The sequence below is a fragment of the Asparagus officinalis genome, chromosome 5, assembly GCF_001876935.1.
Source record: "Asparagus officinalis chromosome 5, Aspof.V1, whole genome shotgun sequence".
Taxonomy (NCBI): Eukaryota; Viridiplantae; Streptophyta; class Magnoliopsida; order Asparagales; family Asparagaceae; genus Asparagus; species Asparagus officinalis.
The window spans coordinates 62,246,573-62,274,299 of record NC_033798.1 but is presented as its reverse complement, the minus strand read 5'-3'; the positions used below and the strand labels follow the sequence as shown (position 1 = coordinate 62,274,299).

Here is a 27,727-nt window from a genome sequence, read left to right as displayed (position 1 = left end):
CCTTGATCCTTTACTTTTTTAATGTTCTAATGAGTATCGTTATATGTATTAGGGTGTGTTTTGTTAAAGGGTGTTGCAATAACAAATGTAGTTTTATCTATAAGTAGTTGCAACTCAAGTTGTTGCATTCACATGTAGTTACAAACTCAAATATTATAGCAACACTCTAAAACTTCAGCACGGATGCAACACCCTCATTTTTAGCATACATGGGTATTGCAATAATATTTCTGTGTTGCAACTACATCCAACCAGGCACTCATAAATTTAGTTGGGAGAACATAGTGTCCCAACTGCATCAATCCAAACACAAATGATGTTGCATGAGATTACAACACAAAAAATTGCATATAATGTGTGAGAATCCGAGATAATTTAAAAAGGGGTATTATAAGTTTAGGGCATCATGAAACAGGGTTTTTGACAATTTTGAAAAACATCTAAACTGTCCTCCCTAAAGTAAATCACGTGATTTACTTCAGCAAAACTTATGTGACAGGAAGGGGACATAACATTTCAGTAATGACAAATTACTCTTATAATTATAATTACCAATCTTAGGGCTTGTTTGGATTGAGGGGAATGAGGGTGAAGGGAAGTTAGGGGAACCATTCACCTCCATTCACCTTGTTTGGGAACACTTAGGGCTTGTTTGGATTGAGGGGAATGAGGGTGAAGGGAAGTTAGGGGAACCATTCACCTCCATTCACCTTGTTTGGGAACACTTAGGAGGTGAAGTTAATTCACCCTAGTTCCCCTTGGTTCACCCCCTAATAGTATAAAATTTGTTACCCCCCAAATTGGGGTGTAACCAAGGGGAAGGGAACTCCTTTCCCTTCCCTTCCCTTCCCTTCTCTTAGTTTCCCTTAACTTCCCTTCACCCCTTACAAATCCAAACAGGCCCTTAGGAGGTGAAGTTAATTCACCCTAGTTCCCCTTGGTTCACCCCTTAATAGTATAAAAATTGTTACCCCCCAAATTGGGGTGTAACCAAGAGGAAGAGAATTCTCTTTCCTTCCCTTCCTTTCACTCAGTTTCCCTTAACTTCCCTTCACCCCTACAAATCCAAACAGGCCCTTAGGATCAGCCGCGTAATGACGGCATACCAGGCTAAGTAAGGGCCTAGGAATGAAATCCCCAATTAATAATCCTAGAAAACACATGCTTTCTTGGGCCTGAATCGGACTGATAAAGTACCCTCCTCGGACTCTCTCGCTGTCTCCCTCCAAAAAATGAAGGGTATCTTCGACCACTCCCTTCCCTTCTCTCTCCTCCTCCTCTCTCCTGCCTATCGCCGCCATCAAATCATCATCATCATCATCGTTCGAACCCCGTCACTCCTCATCCTCTCGACGCCGCTGCGGCGAATATCTCGATCCAGGCCTACCTCCTGATAAACACCTCATCCAACCAACCCCCGACTAACGCGCCGCCGTCTCCCTTCCTCGAAACCCTGCGCCCAAACCCTAAACGCCCTACCCTTCGAATCCAAACCTTAAGTTCGTCCCCAGCAAGCCCTTGCTCCTCATCAGATGGCCGGCTCGACCCCCCTCCCCTCCCTCCTCCTCAACTCCCAAGCACCACGTCGTCCCGTCCGAGCCCTCCAAGTGGGCCCCCTTCTCTCCCTCTCGCCGAATATGGACCCACCACCGCCGCATCTTCGCCGCGGGCTCCCCAGGGACATGCAAGTTCGTCGGCCTCCAGTACCCTCGAGGCCGCCCGCCGCCTCGTCGAGCAGGGCTTCGCCCCTCGCCGGACCGTGTACTTCTCGTTCGTCCCCGATGAGGAGATCGGAGGGGTTGATGGCGCGAAGAAGTTCTCGGAGTCCAAGGTTTTCGAGGAAATGAACGTGGGGTTGGTTCTTGACGAGGGGTTGGCTTCGCCCACGGAGGAGTATAGGGTTTTTCACGGGGAGAGGAGCCCTTGGTGGATGAGGATTAGGGCGAGGGGGGCGCCAGGGCACGGGGCGAAGCTCTATGATGGGAGTGCGATGGAGAATTTGGTGAAGAGTGTGGAGAGCGTGATGAGGTTCAGGAGGAGCCAGTTTGATTTGGTGAAGAGTGGGGAGAGGGCTGAAGGGGAGGTTGTTTCGGTTAATTTGGTTTATTTGAAGGCTGGGACTCCAACTCCCACTGTGAGTTTTTCTGAATTGCTCTTTTTGTTTCTTTGTTTGTTTGTTTGTTGTTGATAGTTTAGTTTGACATGAGTTGATGAGATTGATGGGTCCATGGATAAAATGCTTAGATAATCAATTCTCAAAAAAATAAATATATAACTGCTTTGATAATCATCCTATTTCGATTATGTTTTGGTTTCAGTACTACTGAATCCTGGTCATAGAAGCAAAATGCCTGTCAGTCTGAGCAACAGAAAATCTATACAAGGGCTAGATTAATGGGCTTTAAGGAAATTAACGGCTGAGAAAAGTATGTTGAATTATTAATGATATCTTTGATACAATGCTACAAGTATTTGAAATAGCCTTGTGGAGATTACTGAAGTTTCTCCACATTGTAGCAAAGGAATGGTTAGAACTGTTTATCTATTTTGACTAACCCTAATCAAGTCCCAACTAGTTTCCAGGAGGATTTATGTGATTTTACATGTTAACTGTTTTAGGCTCCTATAGTGACAGTGAGTGTGAGTTGTGGGAGATGTAAGCAACTTTAGAGATTGACAAATTTACTCATTATAACTGCAAGTAGAGTTTGGAAGGATACTATGGACAGATTCATCTTCCATTCTAGAAGAGATGGAAAGTCACTTAAACATGCTCTTGATTTCATATTCCATTTTGATGCTTGAACTAGCTTGGGGATTGATTTTTCGTGGGAAATCAGAACTAGAATTTGTTCCATTTCTCTATAAACATAGAATCATCACGTTTGACCAATGGCACGGTCCTATCCACATCTTAATTCCAATCAGGTATGAGCCCGTTTTTATAGTAAGTTCTGATTTCTGAGACGATATCCTCCAGATCAAACACCGGTCATTTAGTTTTTCGTCATAGCTGATCTTCACGAAGAGAACAATGAGACTTAAGTCTTGGGGAATTATGTTAATATGAGAAGTCCTCTACATGATATGCAAAATTGGAGAGCTTACTTTTATTATGTATCTCTTTGGGTAACGTCAGCGAACAATGTTTAGGAGAGCTCCTATATGGTAGTCGGTAGACTATGTAAATTGATTCAATATTTGTTCTTAGCAGACCCATTTAATGGATATAATGACAGCCTTAGAATCCCATGACATGATATAAGCACTCTTGGTAAGCCAACTTGGTTTTATACTCTCATAACCGAAATGCATTGAAACTTCCTAGTTCTTATTTCATAGAGATTTACTTCCTTCTTCTCGTTTTTGTAAGGATACATTTTCTGCTACTTGAATACCACTAATCTTGATAGACCAATGACTTGAATCTCAATATACCCCTTACTCCGTTCACCACAATCAGCATAAGGGACCTACTTAACCAATCCACCCTCGTTTCTTAACCTCAGCTGCCAAGCAAAAAATGGAGGCTGGGAGCAATATGTGGTAATCCCTCTAACAACCCATCCCCTCCTAAGGACTCAGCCCCTTCCTGACAATGAAGAGTGAATGATTACTAGATTTTCTTTTAACCATTTTTGTGAGGTTATTTTGTTCTTGTGGGCATTTATCCACATGAGGATGCTAGCAAACTCTATGAGAACACTATAGGAGTGAAACTTGAAATAAAGAGAGAAGTTAGCCTTTGGCAAGAGGTCGTACTCTATCAGCCAACTCATGTTTTGATTTCACAAAGTTAATTTGGTCCAGTTGAGTTGTAGGTGAAGAAGGGGCACTGATGAAAGGAAAAGGTGGCAGTGTGGCACTTAGTCATATTGATGCTTACCTAAATACTAGTGCTTTACCTTTACCCTAATGTCTGTTGCAAAGAATACACATTACCCTTACTGTACCTGTTTACATAATGGGGGTGCTAGCCTTTAAGCTGCTCTTTTGTATGAATAGGTCTGAAAATTAAAAAATTTACCCTCACTCTGAAAAACCGATGGAGAAAGTAACAGTAAATATGTATATGATTTATCATATACCATAAGCCATTTTGCCTCCCTCTTTGGGGATATTTCATTAGGTTAAATCCAGGGGACAATGATGACAGCAATCATGGATATCCCAAGGAACTGACCTCCATGTGAATAATTTTAAAATCGTAAAATCAACATTAGCAGACTATAATCTTTAGTAGACCCCACAACACATGGATACTGCATCTAGAACGCATACCTATGGATGCAAACTTGATAAGTTGGTCGTGTTGCTAAATGTAAACCACAACGCAAACCTAGAAACTAGGGACTGGAGTTTGCACTTATTGTTGTAACACAATATGACTTCTTCATTTTGCAATGATTCAGTGCAACATAGATATTACTTTTATATGCAGACCCAAAAGAAATGCTAGCCTGTATAGAGTAAGACAGAAAAGAAGTAAAATATGACAGAAATTTTGTAAACGATATATAAAAGCTCAACAAATAGTAATCTAACTAAAGACTCCAGCCTTTTCCTAGACGATACTGGAAATCCTCCATGACAACAAATATTTTCTAAAAACAGTAGGACATATACACACTAAGGTTACTCTTCTCAGGTGCTGTTCAATATTAATGTTCTGATGAAAGTACATCTGTTAAATGTCTTTTCTTTTCTTTGCCTTTAACCCTTCTAAGCTGGTTCTCATCGGCATCACATTTAATTGCCATTTCCAAATTACAACAGAAATCACAATCTCAGGAGGTTATTCCTCTAGTACTTATATTTGTATTGTTTGTGCAACTGGTATTAACAGCACAATAACCACTATTCATAAGTCATAACAACAAAATGCCCCTTTGAGCCCACCGGCCGGTGATGACCTCGCAGAAAAGAAAACTAAGATATAATTAAATAGCATAATAAAACCCACCCTTCCTCTTATTCTCCCATCTTTGTTTTCTTTTCTCCTTTTGGACCTTGTAGTAATGGCTTTTTCCTGTATCCTATAATCACATAAAATCTGCATTTCTTCACTCTTTGTTCTGCTTCCTTTCTCATTAGGCCACCCTGAGCCCTTTGCAACATTTTTGTGTCCTAGACGCTGTCCGTACCATTTTTCTTCTTCAACACAATCTTGGTCCCTTCTCATCTCCTTTAACGTCCTTCAGCCCGTATCAATCACATCTTATTCTCAACCTTTCCAACCTTCGTATAGCTTGCTCTATGGTATGCCTTCATTTCCCACTTATCCTTTTCCCCCCTTGAAGGGGCAAAAGTAATTGCGTGAACATTATGGTCATCTAAAATTATCTGGAACAGGAATTGACATGCTAGCAAAATGTTCTCACAATTTTGCTTTTACATAGATTTTCATTTCTATGTTCAGGCCTCTTGTTTGATAGTTTAGGAATTTATTTATATATCTGCTGTTTTAATGCTACAGTTAATTGACATTAGGTTACCTGTACAAAAATTTTCCAAGAGCTGATTTTCTTTCAAATAGTTGGTTATTCCTCCAGAACTCTTTAAGTTTTATTAGACTAAATTTTTTTCCGCATTCTGAACTAACTTTGCCAACTTTTTGTGGTGACATTTACTATTGGGTTTACAATTGGCAAGCTTCAGAAATATATTGTTGCTATCAACTTATCTTCCTGCTACCATATCAGTTGGAAACAACTTTTGTGTGTGTGTGTCTATCTATATATATATATATGCACAATAAACTGGTATTATATATTCTCTTATACTTGAGCTTTATCTGTCTTCATGAAGCAGATGTAGGGGATAAATTATGTAAGACCATGAGTATGTAGGTACAGTCTCTGCAATTTGGTTCCATGTTCTTTTGGGATGAAAGCAGCTAAGCATTTTATGCCGCTCTTCTCGTTACTTTCATTTCATCTTCAGGGTTTCATCATGAATCTGCAACCATCTGAAGCTGAGGCAGGTTTTGATATTCGGGTCCCTCCTAATGCTGATCCTTTGGCTTTAGAGCGACGCATTGCTGAAGAGTGGGCACCATCTTCTCGTAATATGACATTTGAGGTATGGACTATACTCCATGGATCATGAAAAAAGTCACACGTCCTTTCCTTTTTGTTAGTCTTATGCTTCAACATCATTTGCTGAAAATTGAGCCCTTATTTGGTTATGCTTTTCGTTTAATATTATCTTCTCAAGAAAAAGAAGATTCAGTGTTGAAGTTGGTTGTGATTACTATTTGCCATTTTTTTTATGGAAACGTGGAATTGTTCAAACTCAAGCAATCACAAACTTAAATCTGGTTCCATGATTTTTATTTCATCAGAAGTAAAGAACTCTCCTGTTGTGTGCATGTTTCATTTTCTAAAGGCTAATAGCACTTATATTCCTTATAGTCTCCCCTATTTTGCTCTTATATACCCTCAATTGTTTTGGTAGCACTTATATACTCTGAAGTTTCTAAATTCACACCTTAATACATTCTTTTATGCAAACACAATAATTTCTCCCTGAAATTTCCCATGTGACACTCACAAGCTAATTTTGGAATTTTTAAGCCCTTTGTGTTTCCTATGTGACACCTACCATAATTGTATTTCACTATATAATTGGGGTAGGTTTAACATAGAATCAAGGTATGTTTAACATTATAAGTTCAACAAACATTAAGAACTTAGAAGGTCTAAAACTAGCTCTATTAACATCACATGGGAAAATTCTCATGCTTGCATAACAACAGGGATTAAAGTGTAAAATCTAGGAACTTTGGGTATATAAATGCTAGAAACAAGTCAGGTTATACAAGTGCAAGGTAGGGGAACCTATAATATATTTAAGTGCTAACTAGCCTTTTTCAAACTGCCTGTTCATCTGATGTCATCTAGACTAGTACTTACCATTTGAGATTGTATATACCGATCAGTTCTTACCAAACTGCTCCCAATTTGAAGAAGAATTTATTAGTTTTCTCTGAGCAAGTTTTTCCCCCTTTCTTTTTCACTTCGTGCAGTTTATACAGAAGGTTGCTATATATGATAATTTTGGAAAGCCAGCTGTCACAGTTGCTGACAGTTCTAATCCATGGTGGATAGTCTTAGAAAGTGCAGTAAAAGAAGCTGGTGGAAAACTTAGCAAGCCAGAGATATTTCCAGCTTCAACTGATGCTCGCTATTTCCGTGATTTGGGAATACCAGCATTTGGGTTTTCCCCAATGGCAAACACTCCCATCTTGCTCCATGATCATAATGAGGTTTGTGTTCATTTTTTTTCATCTGCAGTCATTATTAACTGCTAGGAGTTCTTTTTAGCAATATGCCTCTTTTTTTTTCTAAATTCCATGTGAGAAATTTGTGATTTGTTCGCGGGTTTTGAATAGATAGTTTACTATTTATTTTCATACACTATTAGTCTTGTGTCTTTAATATCCAGACATCAATCTAGCATCTTTTTTTTCATCAGAAGCTCTTCCCAACTACTTTGCATCCTTCTATGTGCTTTTCATCTGATTTATTGTTTTTTTTTCCTCTTTCCTTTTTGTTCTCTGCAGTTCTTGAACAAAGATGAGTACCTGAGAGGAATCGAGATCTATGAGTCAATCATCAAGAAGCTGTCCTCTTATAGCAAGCACGCCAAGGATGCAGAAACAAGGGCGGAGTTGTAAATTGAAGGCTTTTTCTGCAGCACCAGTGAAGTTACTAGTATTGATGGATTGTATTAAGGTCAGATTTGTATTGTATCGGTGTCAAGCATCAACAGAGCTTAAAGTTGTGGTAATAATTGATCAGATTGGTGAAACTATGTACATTGTATGAAGAGCAATGTTATATTTTTTAATGAACCCTGATAAGCTTGTAGGACATGGATATAAATCAATAATTTACATTTTTTTTGCTGACCTCCTTTAAGTCCTTAGATTTTTTTTTTTGGGTTCCTAAACTGGGCAGTATATTGTTTTAAGTTATGCTGATTAGTTATTGAGAAGATGAAATGTGTTGAAATAGCAGGACTACAAATTAGAGAGTCAAAAATTCCATTTGTTTGCTTGTTTTTTTTAATTATGTTTTTATGTTTTGCTGTGCGCGCACGTGTGTTGTGCGTGTATGTTGGGGGTGTGGGTCAATCCCAATTTGTACGTCCAGATTTGGACACCACGGTCCAAAGAAGGGTAGGATAGGAGTGCGGTTCTGAAGACATTGTCTCCTGTATGTTTAAGTGGACAAATTTTTAAAACCGACCTCTTTGGGTTTTTAATTGCAAAAAACGACCAATTTCAATCTTATTTATAAAAACCGACCCAGTTGGTTGAAACTGGGTCGGTTTTTGAAAAAAATTTTCCCAAACTTCACGGGAGTTTAACTCCCGTGAAGTTTTGTTATGAGAAAAACTTCACGGGAGTTCAACTCCCGTGAAGTTTCCCCAAAAAATTTTAAAAAACCGACCTGTTTTTAGCCCCTGGCTGAAAACAGGTCGGTTTTTGTAAATATTTTTAAAACCGGTCGTTTTTTGCAATTAAAAACCCAAAGGGATCGGTTTTGAAAATTTGTCCATGTTTAAGTCGGTATATTTTATATGAAGAATACTGCTGGCAATGCAGAGGAATCAAATTGATGTGTGTGTATACGTACGTTTTGCATCTTACCATCTTTTTCTTGGTAGACGTTTGTGTATCTGTGCAGTAGGAGTTTTAGGTGTATCAGATGACATTGCTCGCTTGTTGTTACCTTAACGTAGGTGTGACACCGGCAACTCCACAGTAGTGGTGATTTCGCATGCCTGCTCAATTACCATTCTTATCGGCTACCATTTCGCTTTCTCTTTAAACGTTTGCATCGAATGGCTCCGAGTGTCTAAAATTAAGTTTCATTCTGTGAGATCTAAAATTAAGTTTCATTCTATGAGATCTGATGGCTAGTCTCATGCAAACCGCGTAATAGATCAATTATGAGAAGTTTTAGCAAATACGTGGTGAAAAAATCTTGGAGTTTTTGCAGGATACTTCTTTTTATAATTACATTTAAACGAGCAAAATTGACCCGTACGATGCCTCGGATTGGCATGAAGAAGCCAAACAATAACGGTTTTAGTTGGTTTAAAAACATATCCTATAATTAACTACTTAGAAAAAGTTTATTTTGGTTGATTAATTTGAGTCTAAGAGTGATCTAAGAAGTTGGCAGATTTAAAAGTAAATGGTGGAGCTTTTGGTTTATAGGCGAAAACCTTTCTTTGAAGAGGCTATTTAAAAATAAATGGAGGTAAACCTTTGGATTAGACAAAAAAAACTCACCTACAGTTCGTGAAGTTGGAGCACTAGTATGAAAAAAACAAAGGAAATAATAATTTAAGCATTTGGTTTAACTCAAATTATCTACCACGTAGAACAAAAATTTATAGCAATATAACAAAAAATAATAATAATAACGTAGACTGTGTATCAAAATGTTAAAAAACAAATTAGATTCAAAAAATTTAATAGAGTATTTTGGCTCTATGAGTGATTATGGAAGTGGGTGAATTTAAAAATAAATAACGGTAAATGTTTAGGTTTATAAACAAAAAACTTTTTTGGAAGTGGGTGGATATATAAATAAATGAGGCCAAGATATTGGGTTTATAGGCAAAAAATCCATATACAACCCCAAATGTTGCTATATTAATTGGGCAAAAAGCCAAAAATTACTGGTTTAAGTTAAAAATAATACCTAACCACTTATAACAATAAATAGAGCAAATTATTATAAAATAATAAAAACTAACATACAACAAACTAATAAAAATACAAAGTGGATTTAAAAATAATTCAATGTACCGTTTTTGGGTTAAGAATTATTTGGAAGTGGGCACTTTTAAAAATAAATAGGGGCATATATATATATACATATATGTATACGTATATATATATGTGTGTATATATATATACTAGTTTGCGGTCCGTGCAAAGCACGATATTTTTTTTTGCTACAGTAATCCCGCTTTTTTAATATGGGATGATTTGAATTTTTGAAAGTGCTACAGTATCCCGCTCTGCTACAGTACCTTTTAAATGCTACAGTACACTCGTGTGCTACAGTAATATTTTAAACTAGTTATTAGCTACAGTAATAATGCTACAGTAAATGCTACTGTAGCATGAACAGTGAATCTCTGATCCTCCTATTTGTATAAAGGGATATATATATATATATATATATACACACACACACACTAGTGTGAACACCGTGCAAAGCACGGCATATTTTTTTTCTCATTATAGAAATTCTGGTTTAACTGCTATAGTATTTTTTAAAATTTAAATTATTGCAATATCCCGTCTCTGCCATAGTGTTCCCTTGTGTTGTAGTAACGTTTTTTCAAAAACAAAGTATTCAATTTCATGTTTGCTACAATAATAATGCTACAGCAAATCTTAGATTCTCTCGTTTATATAGAGGAATAGATATGTACCTCTTTGATATTATTTAGAACTTTGCACCTTTGAACTTATATTTTAATACTTGTTTCCCTTTAATTCGTGAGAAGCGAAAGACTAATAGATAGCTTGGAACTGACAAGACTAAGACAAATTACCTCTAGACTAGAGTTCATCTGAGAAAAAGGAAAATCAGCTTACAGATGTGACTTTAAGAAACAAATTAAAAAGTGGTAATTAGTGATCTTTCACATGATTATTCGTGTGTTTTTGTTGCTTTCCGTTGGTTCTAGTTATATGTAATAAATGAAATCCCTTTACTTTTGATAAGTTTCCTTTCTATGAGGAAAATTACAAAATTCTCAACTCTATTCTGTAAATGCATATGCAATTTTATGTCTTAATTACAAAGATCTACAATCTAGATAGTTAATCTACTCTTTGAAATTTTAAATTTTTATCTACTTCTAAATCGGTCTATTAACTGTCCTAAAAATGTCTAATATTGTATATTTCTGAAATATTACTTTCTAATATTGTAATATTTCTAAAGATTTTTTTAACCCAAAAAGAATACAGTCATTCCAAGAAACCCTTGGACTAAAAAATTCACCCTTTTATATTTTTATTATTGTAATTAATTTTATGTAGAAAATATTGTTAGGGTTCTGGTTTTGAACCTACACTCTTGTTTTGTTTTGATGATTTTACAAACAATTTATAACTAATTTTGTTTCCTAGTGATTGTGGCTTATTACAGGTTTATATCAGAGTTAAAGATTCAGATCAGCCATGTTTACAATCACTTAGGTATTATTGTATATATCGTGTGTTATTTTCTAAGCTCAATATATATTTATACACACACAGTTGTTTCGTTTCGTGAAAACAATGTGGCTTTGGTTTAACATCATGTTTACATTGTATATTGTTTATAAAAACGTTTTACAAAAGTTTTGCAATACACCTCTTTATCAAAATCAAATGTATATGTTTACATATTTACACATATATGTGCACATTTGCTAAAACGATGATCTTTTACAAATGGCAAATGTAATTTCCAAAATTTCTTCACAAATATGTTTAATATCATGGTTATAAACTATTCCCAAAGTTTTACATTTTTTAGTATTTATTTGATATTTTTTAACAAGGTTCAAAGTTAAAATTTTCTGTGTACATGTTTATGAGTCGACTGATGAACAGTATTGAGTCGACTCACAAACTGCTGCGTAGTTTACAATTTGTTTCTGATAAGTCGACTTACAACATCATGAGTCGACCCATCAAATTGAGTCGACCCATGCCTGTCATAAGTCGACTCACAAACTGTGCTGGAAAATGAGTTTGTTTCTGATGAGTTGACTCATGATCTTATGAGTCGACCCATGGTTTATGAGTCGACTCATGAATTTTATGAGTCGACCCATAAGTTGGTTTTTAGCCTGTAACGGCTACTTATCAGTTGACTCATGAGCAGTACTGAGTCGACTCATAACACTGTAATGGCTACTTGCAGTTTTTGTCTTCTTCTGGCTTTTTGGTCTTTTTACTTGGGTTCTTGCTGATGTTTTGGGTTGTTATAAACAAAATTTATATAAGATTTGGAAATCAAATTGAGGGCAAAACTTGAAAGAAAAATGCGTCAAGGGACCCCAAAATAGGGCATCCTGAGTGGGACATGTGATGTGTTGCCTTCCTGTTCCGTGATGCGCTGTTCATAAATAGTGCATCACAAAATTTATATAAGATTTGGAAATCAAATTGAGGGCAAAACTTGAAAGAAAAATGCGTCAAGGGACCCCAAAATAGGGCATCCTGAGTGGGACATGTGATGTGTTGCCTTCCTGTTCCGTGATGCGCTGTTCATAAATAGTGCATCACGGGACAAGGAGACGACAACTTACCTGTTCCATGCAGGGTCCCCTATTTTGAAGTCTTTGTAGCAGCACTCAACTTGAAAAGACCAAGAAAATTTTCACCAAATTCTCTTTAAGGAACCCACTATAGTAAACTCTCTTAACTGACCCGCTACTATCCCACAGTCCTCTTTTAACCGATCTGATCTACAATCCACAACATTCTTCAACAATGCACTCAATTACTCATGCTATAGGGGGGGTAAGGACTAAGGAGAAGTAGATGTAGAGTTTTCTAGCTGTGATGAGTATTTCTTGGTTCAAATCCCTTCATTAGATTATGTACAAATTTGATCCTTGTAAAGTATGATGAATTAGAGTTAAAAATTATTATTATGCACAAGTATACTTAATCATGCACGCATCGTGTGCACCAACAAACTACTACACAGGGCAGATTACAACAGAAACACAATACCATCGTCAAAATTTATTTAGAAGTTGAAATTAGTTTGAGGGCAAATTTGAAAAAAGACCAGTAATTACTCCGATAAGTAACCCCATTATTTTTTAACTAACCCATTACTCCCATTTATTAAAGTAACTACCACACATAGCAAAATTCAAAGTTCATTTAACAGCCCACCGGACTATGTATGTTAGGAAGAGAAGAAAACATTGACAGAACTTTTGAATATACCGTTAGTACTTCTTGATTAAAATTTATTCATTTAAATTACATAAATATTTGTTCTCTATCCAAGTTATCATGGTATTAACAACTAAATACATAAATAAACAAGTAAATAAATAAATAAATAATCATGTGAATTGCGTCATGCACACGTTGCTTGCACTAGAATAGTAATGCTAGGTATTAAGAGAAGCCTCTCTCTTGATTTGTGTGAGTCACAAACTTTGAAAAATCCAAAAAATTTAACATACCATTCATTTCCTTCACGGTTCAACTATGACACAATATTCCACGTTTTCATTGATAATTCGACTACAACACTCTTCCACATTTTGCGTCATGCACGTATCGTGTGTGCCAAGATACTAGTACTAGTACTAGTACTAAGGTAAATGGAAGGTAGTATTCATAAGCACTATTCATTTCCATTGACTTTGGTATATATAGAAATCTAAACATATTATAATCATCTCGCTATAACTGATCTCAATTATATAGGAAAATATGCTTGTTTTGATTATTTATGCAATCACTAAGAAACAGTAGTTTTAAATTTTTGGAGAACATTTTCTATAACAATCTTCACATTGTGTACACCTTTTCGGATTCATTTATTTTTTAGGGATTTTTCTCTTTTAACCCAAAGTTTTACCCCCAATTATTTAAAAACACATCCACTTTACTAAACACCAATAAACCCATTATACCCATGTGACTTAGTTTTAAACCCAATGTTCATTATACCTCTCTATCTCTATACTGTATTTTCCCCAAAATTGAGAAACCCGACTTTGCCATGTCTCTCTTCTTCTCATCACCGCCAACAGTAGGACATTAATGGTGACGATGGCGGAAGAAAAGGGCGGGCTACACTCACACTTCACCAACCCCCAATTTGGTACCCATCTTTAATTACTCTCTCCTTCTCTCTCTCCTCCATTAATTTATTCTCTCTTCTTGAGAAATCTCTCTCCTCCATTAATATTTCTCCTCATAGAAGACATTAATCCTACATCAGATCAGTGGTTGAGATCTTATGTTCGTTTCTTGCAGTAAAAGAAGACATTTAAAGGTAACTATAAAGTGATTGAGATCCCATCTTTATATCTTGATTTGTTGAAATGTCTACATTTTTAAATGAGAAAACATTTATCATGTTAAGACTACTATTTTCTCATGAAAAAAATCCTAATTCTGTTGATTACATCATTTGTAGTGAGAGTTAGGAAAGTGCTATACTTTCTTTAAAAAGTGCTATGAAAAGCTGAGCAATATAAAAGTTCTATATTTTCTTTATTTGATCCCAAAATAAAAACCATTTGTTCCTCATTTCTATAGACTGTAGAAAATATGGCCTTTGAATATTTAGGAATGAATATTGAATTATATTGTATAGAAACGTAGAGAATTGCATATTGAATGTCGATGTTGAATTATATCATATACAATAAGAAAATGCATATTAGACTTGTGTTTGTTTGGTAATATTTGATTGTTAGTTAGTTCCCCACTTATTTTATTTTTTATGAATTTCAGTAATGGATGAAGAGCTATATTGTGCAATTATGGACTTCAGAGGAAACAATCATTTGATTCCAATGAATATCAAGGGGACTTTCGGTAATTTAGTGGCTGAGGTGCAAAGTAGAATTGCTTTTTTTTCAAGTCCAGTGAAGCTGACTTATGAAGTCCAATATACAGAAGAATTGTTTGTACATGTCCATGATGACGTCGATTTGTCAACAATGTTCGACATACATCTAAGTTGCAAGAAGAAGATAGTTAAGATGCATGTTGACATAGATCGAGATACATTATTTGGTTTAGAGGCAAACACCATTCATATAAGGTAAGAACTTATTGTATATTGCAAGGTCCATATTTCACAAAATTATTCCATGTTTATTTAATTTCTCTGTAGTTCAAAGAAAAATTATGACGATATAATATGTCGGCAATTAGCTATAGTACTAGATAAGAATTTTCATTAATGTTTCTAATTTCTAGTCCTTTAAGGTAACTGTTTTATGTTTGTAGGAATCCTACCATATCTCTTTCGAAACAACATGCATCCTTGACGCATAATCCATCCAATTCACAAAATGCATTAAATGAAGTTGAGAGATCTAGTATTCAGATTCCTATTTCATGGTATCATGCCATTAGAAGTGTTGGACAAGAATTTAATGATGTTGAACATCTAAGGCAAAGTCTTGGAAATTACTCAATTGCTCTCGGTTTTAACTTTGCTTATTTGAAAAATGAACCTAGAAGATTGATAGTAAAATGCAAAGGTGCTGATTGTGAATGGATGGTCCATTGTAACCGTCGTACAGACTGCAAACGGTTTTATGTGAAGAAAATTGGTCGTGCACATAGTTGTCTCGGAGGAAGCATAGGAGAGAAGGGACATCCATGGGCATCTCATAAGTGGGTGCAAATATTGTGAAATCCATACTAAAAGAACAACCCACCTACCGCTCAATTGATCTTAAAAAGAAGCTTCTGAGAGAGTTTGGCATTGATATCCCCTATGGAAGAGTTTGGTGTGGGAAAGAGCTTGCTCAACAGGAGTTATATGGGTATGCAAAACATTCATATGAACAACTTAGATGGTACAAGGATAAAGTTATGGAAACTAACCCAGGATCAATCGTCCATCTAGAACACGAAGATGGCAGATTTACTAGATTTTTTATCTCATATTATGCTTGTTGGAAGGGTTTTGTCGATGGATGTAGACCAATGTTATTCTTGAATGACACCCATCTTTTTGATAGGTACAAGGGAACTCTACTTGCTACTACTACTTTGAATGGAGATGGAGGAATGTTTCCTGTCGCTCTTTGCATTTGTGGAACTGAGAATGAGAGCAATTGGGAGTGGTTCCTTGAATGCATTCGTGACGTATTGTACAATTCAGATGATCCATATACTCTGAATGATGAGCTGATTATAATCTCTGATCAAGACAAAGGACTTCAAAATTCCGTCAAGAATTGCTTCCATTGTTCATATCACAGTTATTGCATCCGCCATTTAATGGCCAATTATAAGAACAACTTGTCAAAGAAAAGGTGACCAGCACCACTTAGGGATGATTGTGTTCATATTATGAAGAGAGCTGCCTATGCCTACACAATTCATGCTTATCATAATGAATACAACGAGCTCCAGAATAAGTCATCTATTGCTTTTATTGAAATGCTAAATATGAGCCCACAGAATTGGGCTAATTGTTATTTTCCTGGAAAGAGGTCACCATTTTTACATATTTTTGATCTTTGTGATTGAATTCTCTGATATGTGTGTTTGAACTTGTATAACATTTGAATAATCCTATAGCTATAACATGGTTGCAGGTATGGGTGGTTAATCTCAAATCTAGCTGAGTCCTTCAACGCATGGATTAAGGAAGCCCGATTTTTACCGATAGCGCAGTTGGTTGATCACATCCGGGTGAAGATGATGAAAATGAGCTACGATAGACGTGAGCAATCCAACAAATGGACTACACCACTTGTTCCTAGTGTAGAGGAGCATCTTGTCTTGATCAACGAGGGTGCACATTGTCTTCATGTTAATCCTTCTACGTCGATTCTGTATGAAGTATATGATTCCCTGTCTGTTAGAGTGAATTTGGAGAACCGCACGTGTACTTGTTGCTAATGGCAAGTTCTTGGACTACCTTGCAAGCATGCGGCCGCCTTAATCAGGCACAAAGATCAGCTATTGTATCTCTATATTTTTGATTATTTCAGCACGGAGGTGTACCGCAAGTGTTACTCCTTTCCTATATATCCAATTCCTGATGATGAGAAGCCAATTATAATGGATGAGAATATGGAGATTAGAATGAATTTGCCAAGTACACAGATCTAAGCTCCTGCACAACTTCAACATTCACAGAATTTTAACAATAAGAACATAGTTACAGCATAAAACAACAAATACACAATACCACTACAAAAATCAACACCCTATGCTCCTGCACAGATCTAAGCTACACAATAAACACAAAATCCAAATCAGCCAAGTACACAATCAACACAAAATGAATATACCAATCAACACAAAATGAATCTGCCAAGTACACAGATCCAAGCTCCTGTGCAACTTCAACATTCAGAACATCCAAGACATGTATATTCAGAGTCTACTTCCTGAGTAAAAGCATATTCTAGCAGATTTTCTCCTTCCTCCGAGATAAAGGCAATAGCGATCTATGATCGTAGAAGTTCACAATCATCCTGATGAATGAATGGTGGTGTGTCGTTGATGATGGAATATATGTATCCCATCATGAAAATACCACAATCTAAGCTCCTGCACAAACAAATGCCGCAATCAATGATTACATAATAAAATAATAATATGTTAGGAAAATCAATCACATTAATACATTATAAGTTACAGTCATACCCATCCTGTTGAGGAACCTGTCGGGTTTCTATACTATACTCATCCACATTTTCTATTTTCCATTCATCCTTTATGCAAGCTAAGAAATTGTTCATGAACATCTTGGCATCATTAAGATATTTAATGTATGTGAGTGATGAATAGTGATAAAAAATTTTCTCAGCCTTAATCAATTCCAACAAATGCCAATGACTACTGCTAAGAATAGGAAAAATAATCTTCTCGCATTCTTCGAAGCGTGCACGTGAAAGCTGTCGACCCTTGAGTTGTCTTGCCCAATGACCGGGATTATCTTATAGTAACGCTCTCTGTTAAAACATGACCATAATATTTAACAAAAAATAATTTAAATGATAGTAAATTTTCCTAATACTCACGGCAAAGAATGATCATGTGATGTGTATGTGTTTTGAACATGCTTCTGTTTCAATCTTCCTCTTAAATCTCTCTATTATACCATCGAAATTATTCATAATAGAATGATCATAACTAAAATATGGAAATATGCACAAAACTATTAAACATTGAGAACTTACACTATCGAAAATTGCGCTTCCAATAAGAAGATGATATACATCTAACCGGGTAACAGATTGCCAAACAAATTCATCTCTATGACAAATGAAACATACACAAGTTAAATAAATGTAATATGAAAGGAAGCACAACAAAAACGAAATTTATAAAGCAAAATCGCATGTGTGGGATAAATTATACATGCTCATTCTCTTCTTACAAAACTCATCAAGGACTTTCCTCTCACTTTCATTTAACTTTCCCTTCGCCGGGTAATCGCAATTCTTAGGGATAAAATCAGTCTCGCTATTGACATTCCTTCTCTTCTCCGGCATTTGCAACTGGGAAACATCAATCACTTCATTCTTTTCATCACACCCCGGCGTTTGCAATTGAGAAACATTAGTTATCTCCTTCTTCTTCTCATGACGGCCTCGGCCTCGCAACTGTGTATAAGGTGAACGTCTTGCACGTGCGGGTACATGTTTCCTATCTCTAATGACCCGTTTACTGGATGGGGTCCTATCTTTGATGTCCCTTACTGATGTCCTTGAAAAAGATATAGGTAAGAAGTCATCATCTTCAATGAGCTCTTCCGCAATCATCTCTGGTTGTTTTTCCTTCCTCTTGGATTTAGATCCACCACTTTTTTTCTCACTCCTTTCTTCATCTTTACCCATCTCTTCATGACTTTGTTCTCCTTGTTCCCCTCCATTACCCTCATCATCCTCAATGACATTCCCCCCGACATTAGTATTACTGTCATCATCATCCTCCCCATCATTTGTATCACCACCATCCTCCCCATCATTTGGATCATCACCATCCTCCTCGTCCTCCCCATCATCTTGTTCTTGTTCTTCCCCTTCAGTTTCATCTTCGTATTCATTGCCACAATTACCGCCACTAATCAACTTTTTCTCTAACTCAATAAGCTCATCATACTCCTCTCTGTTTTTGGAAAGAAATTCACGTACTTAAAGTAATGTCATCGCCTACAAATACAACACAATGAATGGGTTAGCATTCGAGAATGATATAATAAATTGATAGCAACAAGACAACAATAGATAATATGAAGTGTACATACCGGTTGATGACGTGATGCACTAGGAATGGATGATATGGTGGGTTGACTAGTGTACATACCGGTTGATGACGTGATGCACTAGGAATGGATGATATGGTGGGTTGACTAGTGAAATTCCTAATACACTTTGGGTTTTCAAAATGGATGATATGGTGGGTTGACTAGTGAAATTCCTAATACACTTTGGGTTTTCAATTATCCTCATCATCACTTTTCACCGTAATGATCGATACTTCCTCTCAATAAAAATGGGGTGTAAGGAATCCTCTTTTATTTCATACTTGAGCTCCCCCACTAGTTCATAAAACCAAACCTAAAAAAACAAATTTAGTTACAACAAGTAGAACATATGCAAATAAAACTATATAATTTTATTAAAACTCACCACCAATACTGAGGCAAACCCGCCCATGTATCTAGCTCGTGACCTCTCTCCTACGGCTCTCTTTGTGATGGACAACTTTGTCTTACTCATCTCCTTATGCAGTAGATCATACACAGCACCAGCCCAATTATAAGAACGAAGAGCAAGTAACCTTACTCATCTCCTTATGCAGTAGATCATACACAGCACCAGCCCAATTATAAGAACGAAGAGCAAGTAAATTGTCCGCATATCTAAATGCCCATAATGAACACAGCACCAGCCCAATTATAAGAACGAAGAGCAAGTAAATTGTCCGCATATCTAAATGCCCATAATGAACATGAGTTAGAGGGTTGAGGGCATAATACAAATCCAATATTAAAAGCCACAAGTAATTTTACACATGTTATGTGGTTGGAGTCTGCCAACTCCACAATCAAATCAGTCATCCTTTTGCGTGTGGCCCACACTTTCTTATTATCTTTATTTCCATCCTTCTTGTCGACTTTCCTCTTCTTCCTCTTACTAGCCTTCTTCTCCTTCTCCTTCTATGTTTGGGTCTTTTTACAATACACATGTGCAGTATATATAGTATTAGGCGCTCAACCATCCATTACAACCCTATTTCTAGTCTTCGGCAATCCGGTTATTTCATGCACATCTAGAACACTGAACACAATATTCTTTCCCCCAATCTTGAATGAGCTATGCTCTGGATTAAATGCATGAAGCAAGCAATCAACTGCAACTTGTTCATTAGGTATAGCAGGTAGATTAATGAAGTGGAAAAAAGGGGGTTTGACGAAGGGCTTCATAATGATTATTATTTAGCAAAGGCCTTAAACGATTATTCACCAAATCACGAAATACGCCAATATTTGAAGGCAATCTTAACTCTGCAACATTTTTCCTACAAAAAGAATATATCAATCAAAACGAATAGCCCTTATAAATGCAAAAATTAAGAGATTGTAAAGCAAAGTGATTATAAATGCAAAAATTAAGAGATTGTAAAGCAAAGTGATAAAGCATTAAGAACTGCATTAAGAAAAGAAGAAGGTAATGCATGGTCAGGCAAAGTGATAAAGCATTAAGAACTGCATTAAGAAAAGAAGAAGGTAATGCATGGTCAGAGACTTAACTGCAAATTGGTATTATAGGGTATATTTAGCATGAAAGGTAATGAAACAACAAATTAACCCAAGCAAGAATGACAAATTTGCTGAGAATTAAAGTCTACAGTATCAATTATACAAGAAAGCACACCATACGTCAACATTACTTTATTTGATCCTCTCCAGAGAAAAAACACATGGTTAAACAGGAACAATAGTTGAGTTATGAAAATCCCAGAAGTTGATAGAAGATTCTAGAACAGACTTGCCTTTAAACTATAAGTTGGTGCAGAATTCCTTTGAACCAAATTGACCGGCAGATATACCAAAATTTTGTATATCATCTTTGAGCTTACAACATGAAGAATCAAGTCTTCAAATTTCACCTTGACAACTACCAAAAAAAACAAAAAACCAAGTAACTAAGCTAAGATGATACCTTTCTCAAAAATACAAAATAAAAGGTAAGATGATATGATTTGGTTTAAGGAACCAGAATCAGCTTCGCCTACAGGCCTTAATAAGACAAAGAACAAACAGAACCATCAGTTCCTAGGAGCCTTCTGTCAGTTAGTTTAAAACTAGACTAACAATTTTTAACTTGAAATACAATAAACATCAGAAATAAGTCAAAACATGGACAAGAAGCATCTTTATACAGCTAAATTTGATAATGAAGGAGTTGCTCATGTAAACTTTTATCAATATATTCAACTCTTCACATGCTAATATCTATTGTTTAATTCCTCTATTACCAACTTAGTATCTACTGTTTCATTATTGTAGGATAAAAATCAACTATTGTAGCAGAACACTAGTTATGTTAAAGTTTTCTCCTGATGCTCTTATTTACCATTCGTATGTATCAGACGTATCTAGGGATCCAGGGATCCAAATCTTCAGATTCAATTTCATTTACAAGTAAAACCCTAAGAAATTATTAAAATTTATGAGATAACAATAATTTCATATAAATTAAAATTTACTTACTTAGTAGCCTTAGACGTCGATTGGGAAGAATCCCTCGATTTACTTCTGCTTGACATCTTTGACAACCTATTGACAAATATTTCAAAAATACAATATAATTATGAATATCCCAGCGGCAGGTTGGAATCCTTTTATAAATAACTAGTTTCAGGCCCGTGCGATGCACGGATTTATTTAATATACAAAAATTGAAGTAGCAAAAGAATGCAAAATAAAATAGTAATAATATATAAGTAGTCAGAAATGATACAACCTAAGCTGCATATAAATTTGACTTACTATTAAACTGTAAAAAAGAATCAAAATATAATTTCCCTATTATCATAACAAAATAGATAAAATATCTCATATCTATATGATTAATGTTATAATATTTTGCTATACCAAATAATTAGTATGCATCATAAAGTTTAGTTCCAAACAAAATATTTAAAGCACATAGAGATACCTGTCAAGAATATATATCTATGAATCAAAACTTCCAATTATCAATATATTGATAAACAAAATATCTATCATAATCATATCAAGTAGTTAGGTTTCTCAACCCAAAACCACCAAAAAAATATGTAGTGCATACAAAAGTTTACTAAATAAAGTTTTAGACCAGAATACTAAATATAAGTTTCAGACATCATGAATCAGATAGAGATTTTTCAAAAATGAGCTTGAACTCTTTGTAGAATATTCTAATTCTCTTTTTCAATTTTGATCTATTTTTGCTTTTTGTTGCTAGACATTTGCGAAGAAATCAAGTCTACTAAAACTGAGTGCTCGACATCAGATTCTAACAAATTTGCGAGCCCTGTGTTTCAGTATAACATAGTAGTTAGCATGTTAATGAGGTGGCAGGAAAAGATTGTTGTACAATTAATGTGAAGAATCAAGAAATTAATAGTAAAGCAAAAAGAAATAGGCAATCCAAAGTGATAATGGTGAAAGTTGTAGCAACAAAAGATACTACTCAAAAAGATATTAAAGAATTTGGTATTGCATTTAGAAGGATTACTATGACAACCTATAATCAAAAATCTTCTCGGTGAATTCCAGTAATTAAGCTAGCTACTTCTATTAATTAATCTATTTAAGTTTTTCATGATCAAGTAAATCCATGGTTCAATTAAGTATTTTTTTTTAATTTGTACATCAAGGAGAAGGTGATGGAAGTTTTTGATGCAAAGTGTCAAAAGTTAATTAGAAGCTTCACAGGATTGATAATGGGTCATTGACAAATAGAACACAAGCCAAAAATAATGTTAACTAAACTTCAAGCTTTCATTTGTTTTGAAAAATTATAAAACAAAAATGGTAAAAAAAACCTTGTATTATTAAAAGTCATTCTACTCATATGTTAGATAAGAATCTGACAATATATAATGCATTCTTTTAAAAAATCTCACATTAAAAACATATTCTACACATTCTGGAAAAGTAAAGACATGTTTATTTTATATATTTAGTTAGCATACTAATAAGATATAAAGAAAAGATTTTTGCATTGTTAATGTGAAGAATCAAGAAAACAATAGTAAAACGAAATTCAAAGTGATAAAGGTGAAAGAAGCAGCAACATCAAAAGAGTATTTGGAAAATAAGTATTGTGAAGTATACAACAAAAGAGAATTTGAGAGTTATGCCTTCTCAGGTTGTCCCCTTGAATATGGAGAGAGGTGTTGAGGTGTTGCTATAAGTATTAGTTTTGATCATAGTTGAGTCTGGATGGAGGTTGTACATATAATGATTTTGGGATGACATGAATACTTACCTTTCATTTCACGAAAAAAAATACAAACACGAGGAATGAAAAAGAAAAGTAATACTAAGTGTATCGACTTACAATATGAAGATCATCTTTCTTTTTGGAAGATTCAGCTTCATTAGTGAAATATTCTTGACTTGTCGACTCCTAATGATTACAGTGCGTCTACATAGTCTCTTAAAATCCCAGTCGAAGTTAATAAGTCTCATTTCATAAACAAACTCATCAAAAGTAGACTTATTAAGCAATCTATACTTAATAAAGCCAAACTCATCCGGCAAGGAATTAAGCAGTCCATCTATTTTTTTCACTCAATTTCAGGCTCCATTTGGACTTCCATATTAAAATTATACCTCTATAATTTAAGAAAAATACATACTTAGTTTGAGACATCTCCAACATTCAAAACAAAGAAAAACTGGAAATAATTTTTCATATAACCTAACAATCAAAATATAAAATTATACCTCTAATTCAATTGCAATTGAAAGAGTATAACATGTAAAATCATACATTTCAACCTGAACAACTCACTGTGACAACCTTATGTAACATTGAATCGTGCACAAACCTCTGAAGCCTTCAGAGAAAATCTTCGTTGTAGATGGTGGAGGTGAGGATGAATAAGATGAAGCATTGATGGCTTACCATATATAAACATCTTCTTCAGATTTAGTTTCAAGAAGCGACATGGATGAACAAACCAACTCCAAATCAGATATTTGGAAAAGCGAGCAGCTCTCATATCAACCCAATCCTTACCCACCTCCTCTTTTAACTGTGTGATTTAAATCATCAACAGGTACATTGTTATAAATTTAGTTATGCAATTGTGATTCACGGACTCCAACTGTGGGCTTCAAGCTCCTAGAATGTTTTACAAACCTATGCAATAGCATAACATTTTCATTGAATTATACAAAAAGCATAAAATAAAAAGACTATAACTTACCTACTTACCTATGATTAAATTCTTGAAGGTCTCTTTGAATACTCTATAATGTGTGTAGTTCTAGATACCTGATCTTGCTTGTCACAAATTAAAATACTCCCAACAAAAGAATTGGACCGGATTTGTATTACAGAAATTGGCTAAAAAAGAAAGGACAACATATTCATTGATCAAATTCTCTTATGAGAATATAAAAATAATTTCCCTTTAGCTAAGGCTAATATTGATATGAATTGCTTACTTATGTTACAATCAATTCAAAGGTAATATAAAATGTTTGTTTCTAAACATATTTTGTAATTATCCTATAGAGAACAAAATTCTTAAAAGGTTGGTCAATTTAGAAGCGAAGCCTGTTGTCGTTGACATTAATCATGGCTGATTGTAAATGCGATGAAACATAAGAATGCAAATAATGGTTATATATACCAAGACTGCAACACTACCTTTAAATATAGTTTAACCTTTGGTAATTAAAAAAATTAAAAGAGCCAATTTACCTAATAACTTCAAAAGTTGTATTCAATTAATAATCCAACCGTATTAGCCTTAGTTAAAGACTTAAATTAATTGAAAAAAATCCACTAAAACCACACAAATAAAGAAGATAAAACTACCGGAAAGATGAAAACAAACCTGTAGTACCCTTTCCAACTGGACCTTCACAAATTCAAATAGTATCGGCGACTGTCTAACAATTAGAAATTCGTAAAAATTTTAGGAAGGAAAGGTTTTTGGCATTATCGATATAGTGCAACCAAAAATAGTAAAAGTGATTAAAAAATTAACAATGTGGAACGAACCTGCAATACTCTTTCCGATCGGACCTTTGCAGATTTTATTGATAGATAATGTAAGCTCTAATTGAAATAGGGAGGGGGAGTTGCATTATTGTTCTAATTGCTGATGATAGAATCTCTAATGGATAGGAATTAATTACAATGCGGGAAAAGTTGAACACTTTTCAAGATAAAAAGAGGTCGGTTAGACCAGCAAAGAGATCACTATTTGCCTAGACGGGGAAAAAACATAGATAAATTTATTTAAAATAAGAACAAAACAATTATGTGCTGAACTACCTTCTAGTTTTCCCATTTTTTCCCTAGAACATCAACCTGTAGGATATAATCTGCCTCTTCCTTCTCTAAACCGCAAAATATTCAAAACCCACAACTCTAAAAAAAATTCAAAATAGGCAAAATAACTGATCGCTGATGTGGAAGTTCTAAAACCAATGTCAAACTCTGTACAGAATTGTGCTCAAACTTGAATCAACACTTTCAGATTTACAATGATCAACTGACTAAATCCTATCGCAATCAATTGTAGAAGTATCCAAGTTCTGCCTGAGATCGTGACATTAAAAGATCTCAGCAGGGTTACTTGAAATCAAACTAACTGCAAACTTCAAGTTCTATTTTCTGTGCTTATTAATGAGGAAGATTAACACTCAATTTACCTGTACAGCTTGTAGGTTTCATTCGACTTTAGGATTCCAGGATTAACATTTATATTTGAAAATTGCACAACTAAAGAAGTCAAGCAATTATTATTTTACTAAGCTTAATGGTCCATGCGTGAACTCACCAAGTTGCAAAATAAATTGACATAGTTATCAATAATTTCACTAACACATGATAGAATCCTAACTTTCACCAAATCATACACTTTATCCTCAACCTGTATTCAGATTCCCCACAAAATATAAATTTTTTGCAAACCCAACTTATTTATTATAAAAAATCAAACTTTGAGCACCATATTAATGTTGAACCTTAGTATTCAATCAAAGGTTGGTGCGAAGATCGACATAGATAACTTCAAGCAATCATACAACTAAAAGGGTTAAGTAATTATTGCCTCACCAAGCTCAATCCCATTAATTTTCTTAATTAGTCATCATTTCGAAGAAAATATTATCTTTTAAAAATCATCATTTCGAAGAAAATATTATCTTTTAAAAAAATTCGACCAATCCTCGTCAATTTTACCCTAAATTTTCAGCTTTTTCGTAACCCAATTCAAAAAATCGCATCTTTAACCGAAAAACCTCACCTGAACCGCAAGAAACCCCTTGAAATTCAAAAGACAATGAGAGAACGACACGCACGTGGGGTCCCGATGTCTGATGACGATCAGATCGGCGACAGCCGCGGACAACACAGTTGGATGGTGCGAGAAAATATTCAAGAAGAGGTCGTACAGGAGAGTGGAGAGTGTAGGCGTATAAAATTGCTTATAGGTCCCTTAGCACAGCTCGGCACAAACCGACGAACCAACGAGGCGACGAGGCTAACGAATCGCACGCAAGCAACGGAATACATCCATTCGCGTGTGGAGTCATCCAACCAAGGGCAGACTCGGACGAATCACGATCGAATCAAGATCGGATTTACTGCCAAATCAGGAATCGGATTTACTGCCAAATCAGGAATCGGATTTACTGCCAAATCAGGAATCGGATTTACTGCCAAATCAGATTAACAAATCAGAGTCTAAGTCAACCGAATCACGGACTGAACCAAAAACGTAAAACGACGAAACCCAACGCCTAAGGGGGGCTCGGCCAAGGCCGAGCCACCCATAGGTGGCTCGGCCCAGTGTCGGCCACCAGATCTGTGCGCGGGCACAGTGAAGAGAGGCTATAAATAGGAGAGGTAGTTCATTTGTTCAAAGGTTGGATTTTTTGGAGGCGAAGCCCTGCTGGATTGAAGACTCAGATCTAAAAAAGATTCAAGCTTTAGGACTTCCAGGACTTGCTCATCCAGATCTGGTGCTCGGCGATCGTCAACGCCAAATAAGGCAAGAGTTCGAGAGGACCGGATCTCAGATCTACGCAGGCATACTCCGGATCAAAGCTTGGTCTTTGATCCCGAGATTTGGGCGATTGTTTCCTTGGTGAACCAATTCCCCCCGGCTATTATTTCCTTGGTGAAATAATACCTGTCGTACTGCGTAGATCCGACCGGATCTAGATCGCGCGGTGGTCCACGGATAAACCTCGGCGCAGGCGAAGAACCCACAAAGCGAGCGACCGCAAAACAGGAGCTCGCGATTGAACAATCTGGCGACCACAGTGGGAGCCGCCGATCTCGCTGCCGAGATCGGAGCGTCGCAGCCGCGGATCTCAATCCCGGTCGTGGAGGAGGTCGAATACGAGTTCGACCAGCAGAAGTTCAAGGAATACTTGTCGTCCTCGTCCGGATCAACCTCCCCCACAAGTCCAAAAAGTTCTCCTCCAGGAGAAAAACTCGTTGGTATAAAGACGTTGAAAACACCAACGAAGATCTCGCCCCGCTGGATGCCGAAGCCGCATCGGGTGAGATTCCTCCAATTCCCAACCAGGTCGGATCTGCTCTGGCCAACCCTTCTGCCGCAGGGGGCGTGGTGACTCTCTCGAAGAGAGCACGCCAAAGGCAACGTCAACGCCTTGCGAAACAGTTCGCAAAGGCCATGGAGTCCGTTGACGGGATCCGCTACAACGCGGATCTGAAGAACAAAAGAGGCAAACAGCCTCAACAACAGATGAACGGC

At 36.0% G+C, this 27,727-nt stretch overlaps 2 protein-coding genes across 2 annotated transcripts; one reads left to right on the top strand and one right to left on the bottom strand.

Annotated features, from left to right (window-relative positions):
• Positions 210–7,912, top strand: LOC109841919 (aminoacylase-1). Its single transcript, XM_020410843.1, has 5 exons — positions 210–213; positions 1,533–2,134; positions 5,944–6,081; positions 7,028–7,267; positions 7,565–7,912. The coding sequence occupies exons 1-5, from the start codon at positions 210–212 to the stop codon at positions 7,676–7,678; spliced, it is 1,098 nt and encodes a 365-aa protein (XP_020266432.1). The 3' UTR covers positions 7,679–7,912.
• Positions 16,927–19,067, bottom strand: LOC109841918 (nuclear polyadenylated RNA-binding protein 3-like). Its single transcript, XM_020410842.1, has 3 exons — positions 19,007–19,067; positions 17,941–18,896; positions 16,927–17,308 (listed from the first exon to the last, which is right to left on the bottom strand). Exons 1-2 carry the CDS (start codon positions 19,065–19,067, stop codon positions 18,085–18,087), a joined length of 873 nt encoding a protein of 290 aa, XP_020266431.1. The 3' UTR covers positions 16,927–17,308; positions 17,941–18,084.